Genomic DNA, 7206 nt, shown 5'->3' on the forward strand with positions numbered 1-7206 from the left:
TGCTTCTGGAGTAGACATATTCAGTTGTTTTTGTACTTCGCCAGTGATGTGAATCTTGACGGATGGATCGTGGAACGATTGTAGGTTTATGGCTGTAAACGTTTTTCCAGCTCTTTGGGTGAGTGGCAAGTCCAATCTCTCTACCAGCTTGATGGATATCATCGTTTGTGCGGAGCCAGAGTGTAACATTAGGCGTACCTTGTCGCAACCCTCAACTGTAACAACCTTTGCCAGCGCAGTAGGAAGGAACACGTGAGATTTTGAGCGAGAACTTAATTGATCGCTAACTTTGGAACAGTGACGTTGAGTTGAAGAAGCTTGTTTGGATGTTGTTGTTGGTGACTTCTTTTCGCGTTTGTTAGGGCGACTCTGACGGCTCTTGTATGGTTTCGGTTCTGGACTGGGACTGAGTGACTTGGAACGTTCTCTTTGGGTAGTTTTGGAGGACTGCTGATTAGATTTAGCATCCATATGTAGCATAGTGTGATGTGCCTTGTGACATACCATGCACGTTTTTCGACTAGGGCACCATTCACGGGTATGAGCTGTACACAAACAGTTGAAGCAAAAGCCTTTGTCTTTTGCTTCGGTGCGACGTTTTGATACAGGCATTTTTTGGAAGGTGGGGCATGATTTTATGAAATGCCTATCTCGGCAGATACGACATTTTGGAACACTAGAAGCGGTACTGAAATGTAAATTGTTATTAGGTAAGTGAGCATAGAGTTGAAAGCTAACAGTTAGGTAGAATGCAAAGTTTAACAACAGGGCGTATAATGATTCCATTTTGCGTGCGGATTTCCGCAACGCGAACTTTGAAATCTTTACCCGTAAACACCTTAACAACGCGTCCAAGCCGCCATTCAGTAGGAGGTAGATTATCCTCTTTTATAATGACGAAATCATCAGGTTTTAAATCTCGTTGAGTTTTCTTCCATTTGTATCTACGTTGAAGCTCTGTAATATATTCATTTTTCCAGCGTTGGGCAAAGTGTAGTTGAAGAGTCTTTAGTCTTTGCCATCTATTCATCAACGACAGGTTGTCTGAGAATTGTTCTGGTATAGCCATAAGAGGAGCACCTCGCAACAAATGACCTGGAGTTAATGGCACTAACTCAGATGGATCTTCGTTTATCGGGGACAATGGTCTGGAATTCAGTATGCTTTCGATTCTTACTAAGAGTGTAGAAAACTCTTCGTAAGTGTATTTTAAATGTCCTGCAACTTTTCGGAGATGAGTTTTCATACTTTTTACCGCCGCTTCCCAGATGCCACCCATATGTGGTGCTTGGGGCGGGATAAAGTGCCAAGAGAAACCATGTATATTATATTTTTCCACCAGATGTTGTTCAGCGGATTGTAGGAATTGAGTATATTCTTCAGCAAGTAAGCGGTTGGCTCCAACAAAGTTGGTTCCATTATCAGAAAACATTTTATTCGGGAAGCCTCTTCGTCCAACAAATCGGCTAAAAGTAGCTATGAATGCTTCTGCTGTTAATTCTGAACATACTTCCAAATGTATGGCACGAGTTGACATACATACGAATATAGCGGCATAACCCTTTTGTATTTTTGCGTTGCGAAGCCGAGAAGTTTTGAGTTCAAAAGGACCCGCGAAGTCAAGTCCTGTATTGGTAAAAGGTAATGAAAATGTACAGCGTTCTGGGGGTAAAGCACCCATGATTTGATTTTGAAATCGGTGTTTATAAATGGCACATCTGTTACAATTGCGGATGCATTGACGTACAATACTCTTCAATCGTATCACAAAGAACTCCTGACGGATTGTTCGTAACATAGCCTGATGTTCTGCATGTAGTAGTAGTTCGTGAGTGTAGTCTACGAATAGTTTACAAAATCTTGATTTCTCAGGTAAAATGATTGGACTCCGTTCGTTATAACTTAGGTCAGCATTTGCAAGGCGACCATCTGCTCGTAGTAATTTATTCTCATCGAGGACTGGATTCAAAGTCAACAATCTACTCTTAGTGGGTATAGGCTGATTCGTTTCGAGAGCTTTGTATTCCCACGGAAAATAAGTTATTTGTGCCAATCGAATCAGATAGTATTTTACAAAAGAAATCTCTTCAGCCGTTATGACATTCTTATGCAGGTTAGGCGACAACATTTTTCTGCATCCATGTATGAATCGAAATATGTAGGAACAGACTCGTAAAGCTCGCTTTAAAGAAGAAAATCTCCCCAATAAATCGTCTCCTGCTACCTGAGCATGAAGCGCAATAACTTTTCTTTCAAGCTGTGGTTCTTTGAGGGTGACCTGATTTGGCCAATGAACTTCATCTTTATTTAACCAATTTGGTCCATTCCACCACAGAGAATTGGACTGTAATTCCTCAGCAGTGCAGCCACGAGTGCCAAGATCTGCAGGATTATCTACAGAAGAAACATGTCTCCAATTTACATTACCAATATTGTCAAGAATCTCAGAAACCTTATTTGCAACAAACGTTTTCCAATGGAAAGGCGGTTTACTGATCCAAGCTAGAGTTATAGTGGAATCAGTCCATAAATATATTTCCGACGTTGAGAGCTCCAAGTTTTGGCAAACAGATCTTACAAGCTTAGAAAGCATTGCTGCACCACATAATTCTAATCTGGGCAGGCTAACAGTTTTTAATGGAGCTACTTTACTTTTAGACACAAGTAAATTGATATATGTAATATTGTGAGAGGAAGTTGAACGTATATACAAGCAGGCACTGTAAGCTTTCTCTGAAGCATCGCAGAAGCCGTGAATTTGTATTTTATTGTCAGGAGCAAAACGTACCCAGCGAGGTATTTTGATTTTCTGTATGTTAGAAAAATTCAAAATGAAAAATTTCCATCTTTCGAAGGAATGTTGTTTGACTTCTTCGTCCCAATTCGTACCATCAATCCACAATTGTTGCATCAAAAGTTTGGCGACAACAATAATTGGGGTTAGCCATCCAGCTGGGTCAAACAACTTGGCAACAATGGATAAAATTTTTCGCTTTGTAACAGATTCGGTTGGTAAATCGATGTGTGTCACATTGTAGAAGAAGTAATCGGAAATGGCATTCCACTGAATGCCCAGAGTTTTGGTTTCACTAACATCATCGATTTTTAAAAAGTCTTCGCTAAGAAGATCATCTGGTTGAATGTTTTTAATAATTTGCGGGTGATTCGAGGTAATCTTTTTTAGTGGAAATCCTGCGGAACTTAACAAATCAATCATCTCGTGAAGGTATGATGTTGCCTCGATTAAAGAATGGGCTCCAGATAATATGTCGTCAACATAAATTTGATTCCTCAGAATAGAAGATGCGGATGGGTGTGATTCTCTGCTGTCATCACTTAATTGAAGCAATGTTCGAATTGCCAAATATGGTGCACAATTTACCCCGAAGGTAACGGTTTGTAAACAAAATCTTGAACTTTCTCCACTGGAGAAGTTCGAAACAGAATTCGCTGGTATTGCTGATCATCTTCATGAACGAAAATTTGGCGGTACATTTTTTGAATGTCGCCATTGAAAACATATTTATATAATCTCCAACGTAAAACAACATTCATTAACTCATTTTGTAAAGTTGGACCAGTGTAGAGCATGTCGTTTAATGAAAAACCACTGTCAGTTCTTTTTGAGGCATTAAAGACAACTCTTACTTTCGTGGAGGTTCGCTCAGGCTTCACTACTGCATGGTGTGGCAAGTAAAATGAAAGGAATTTTGAATTGTCAACGATTTCGAAACTGTTGGTTGGTCTCATGTGACCTTAGGAAATGTACTCGGAAAGAACTTTGTTGTATTCCGAAGCAAGGTTAGGATCCTTATCAAGTGTCTTTTCCATCCTCAGAAATTGGCCCATTGCAGCACGTCTAGAAGACCCAAGGTACTGGGTAGATGGCAGATTCTGTTTAAAAGGTAAACGAACAACATATTTGCCATCATTTCTTCGATAAACAGTATCTTTGTAAAACTCTTCGCACCAAAGATCAGATTCGGAAAGACAGTTTTCGTTTGAAACATTCTCAATTTCCCAGAATTTTCTTAACTCTTCATTCAAAGGATCTACCGTGACCGTCCAAGAAGCAAATGAAACAACAGATCGTGGTTTGGGTTTCCCACTAACGATCCACCCAAATTCGGTGTCTTGCGCTAACAAATTTCCTGAAATATTCTTTTCCAATCCAGGTTTGATAATAGTTGGTAAGATATCACTACCGATCAACATGTCGATAGGAGCTGGTTTGAAAAAGTTTGGATCGGCTAGCTCTAGGCCTGATAACTTCGTGAAATCGTCTATTGCATTAATAGATGATGGCATCAACTGATTTAAACTAGAAACGACAATGGCAGATGCGGTAATCTTAAATTCTGATCTTCTAGATTTTAGGGTTAATTCACACATTCTGGATGAATTTTCAAGGAGTGTGCCGCCAAGGCCAGAAATAGTTGTAAAGGATTTCTTGGTTGGTATTTTAAAGCGTGTTATCACACGGCTTGAAACAAATGATTCCTGCGAACCTTGGTCAATGAATGCACGAATTGTGAATAGTATACCTTGGTGCTCAAGGTCGATCAATGCGGTGGGCAGAACAGTTTTTTCTCCTGATTGAGCAAAATTGGATTGAACATACGAGGTATCTGCATAAGCTTCAGCGGGTGTTGTGGGCGGTTCGTCGTAGTAGGTTTCGACGTGGTATGCGGATGCAGACTTAGGTGCCTGCCATTTTGAATTGGGTTGAGAACCCGCGGGTTTTGAAACAGAGGAACCCTCATTAGGGTGTAACAAAGTGTGATGTTTTTGTTTGCAGGTTTGACAAACATGTTGGCTCTTACATTTTTTCGAGATATGGCCATATGATAAACAGTTTTCACAGATTTTGCTGTCGAAAACAAATTTACGTTTTTCCGAATGTGACCAAGATTTGAAAGTGGAACATGACCTTAGATGATGGGATTGTTGGCATACTTTACATGCCTTATGCGGAGAATCAGTGGAAGAGTTGTAATTGTTGGTCTTTTGGGAATAAGTTGAATGGGATTTTGGTGTTTTCATATCCGAAATCGACTCTATCATGTACAACCGTTTGGTTAGGAAAGAATCTAATTGGTCCCAGGATGGCATTTCTTTATGATTGGAAAGTGAATTCTCCCAAGCAGTCAACGTTTCCTCTGGTAACTTGGAGGAAACCCAATAAACCAGAATAGGATCCCAGGAAATAACCGAAACACTATAAGTTCGCAGAACTGAGAGACAATTATTAATGGTATATTGGAGATTCCGTAATGTTTTGCCTTTTTCATTTGAAATATGGTCAATTTCGAAAATCTTTCTAAGTTGATGATGTATGAGAATACGCTTATTCTCATATCGCTGGCGAAGGGCTTCCCATGCCAACTCAAAATTATTATCGGTTAACGGAAATCTCTTGACTATTAAGCTTGCTTCGTCTCTAGTTTTGGCTCGCAAATGAAACAATTTTTGTGCTGGAGATAATTTTTGATGATTGGAATATATAGCAGTGAACATATCCCTGAAACTTGGCCAGTTATCGTATCCACCACTGAAGACCTCCGTATCACACGCAGGTATCTTTAACGAAAAACTTGTGTCATTGCTTGCAACTTTATTTTCTTCCTTAGATTTTGACACTGAACCCAAAAGTTTTTGTTGTTCGATCTGAATCAGGTCGAGAATTGAGGATTTGCATTCCTTATACGATCGACAACATTCTGAAAACTTGCCATGCATCGCCCCTTTGGCTTCTTTTGACAAATTGGAATCGGATGAAGTCATTTCGTCATCATAAACATGAGCAAGCTGACGCCAACGCCTCTCTAGATCATCAAGCTCAACTTGTAAGCTGGAGGCTGTGAAATTTTCAATAGCCATTTGGCCAAAATCAGCACAAAACGTAATAATTTGGTCGGAAAAGAATATAAATTTCTGAGGAGGGACGGCATTTTCAGCACCGGAATCTTCAGTATTGGTCATAATGAGGTATTGGTTAACAATTGAAATGATACAACTTAAGCAAAACTGTGTTCAATTAGTCGAAATTTCTACAATATTTGAAAATATTCAAAAAGAGAATGTTTTTTATTGTGCAATCCCGACTTATGGTATTGAACAGAAAATCAAGTACTCCTTGCAATTCTACATCCAATTCTTGTCTTTATTAAGAATACAGACAAATACCGTGAGAATTTTACCAGTACAGAAAAATATTGCGCGAAAAAAGTAGGAAGTAGTATCAAGACCAAATCAATCAACAGCGGTTTGAATGGGTGTAACCAATATGTATTCGTACAGCACTTAGATTTTAACTTTTGGTATAAAATATGTTTGGAATGTAAAGCAGTATTAAATCTGTTCGCCTTTTTTGTTAGAATTTGTTAAACTTTGGCGTTTGTGTTAATTCCAGAATCGAGGGATTAAATTTCGGTCTTTGTAAGATTAAAAAATTTTTTACTGAGCTCGAAATGACCTGTAACTTGTCAACTATCGTTAAGTATTCACTTGCAACCTTGTTATGGGTTATCCAACGAACAATCAAATCTAAACTCTATTCGATCTTCTTTAAATACTTCACCCAATGTTCATATACAGAAAGTGAAATTATGCACTGCAACATGAAACTTTCGACGAAATAGCACCTTTTTCGAAATGCTTAAAAGTGCAATATAATCATCGTGCTATAAAAAAATCAACCAAGAAAACTAACCAGAGCAGCAGAAATTGTTTTCTTCACTTATAAACGAACGTAAAAGAACGAATAAGTCACTTATTTCGCCCTCACAACGAAAATTGATTGAATACACACAAGATAAATCTCGCCAACAACGAAGTAGCGTTTCGAGAAGTATTGACAAAAAATTTTGGCAAACTATTATTTGTTTAGTTTCAAATTGAAAGACCTGTAGCGTAGTGTCTTTGTTCGCAAACTACTGTTGTTGGTTTAAAGACGCATGCACTGTACTTACAGTTTAATTTTGGTTGCTTTTCATTCCACATAGATATCCAATAGTTGAATTTTCTTGTTGCTGGTTTTTGTTACTGGCGAAATATTGTATAATTTTAATAATCTCCTGCCCCAGCAAAAAAAAAAGAGAAAACCAAATTTAAGGAACGGATCAAATTCGAATATCAATGATATACTTAACAGACAAACCCTTCGTTTTAGAGTTTAAATGAAATCAGCTTAAAAAAATTCCTTTG

At 38.5% G+C, this 7206-nt stretch overlaps 1 protein-coding gene across 1 annotated transcript; it reads right to left on the reverse strand.

Moving 5' to 3' along the window:
- Positions 1-3756: 3756 nt before the first annotated feature.
- LOC131803418 (uncharacterized) lies at positions 3757-5982 on the reverse strand. The gene has a single exon (XM_059124706.1). It carries the CDS (start codon positions 5980-5982, stop codon positions 3757-3759), a length of 2226 nt encoding a protein of 741 aa, XP_058980689.1.
- Between the last annotated feature and the right edge of the window lie 1224 nt (positions 5983-7206).

Source organism: Musca domestica, unplaced genomic scaffold (genome assembly GCF_030504385.1).
Source record: "Musca domestica strain aabys unplaced genomic scaffold, Musca_domestica.polishedcontigs.V.1.1 3, whole genome shotgun sequence".
NCBI lineage: Eukaryota > Metazoa > Arthropoda > Insecta > Diptera > Muscidae > Musca > Musca domestica.

Coding starts and splice junctions, on each gene's coding strand:
- LOC131803418 (XM_059124706.1), bottom strand. CDS start 5,982: ATGACCAATACTGAAGATTCCGGTGCTGAAAATGCCGTCCCTCCTCAG.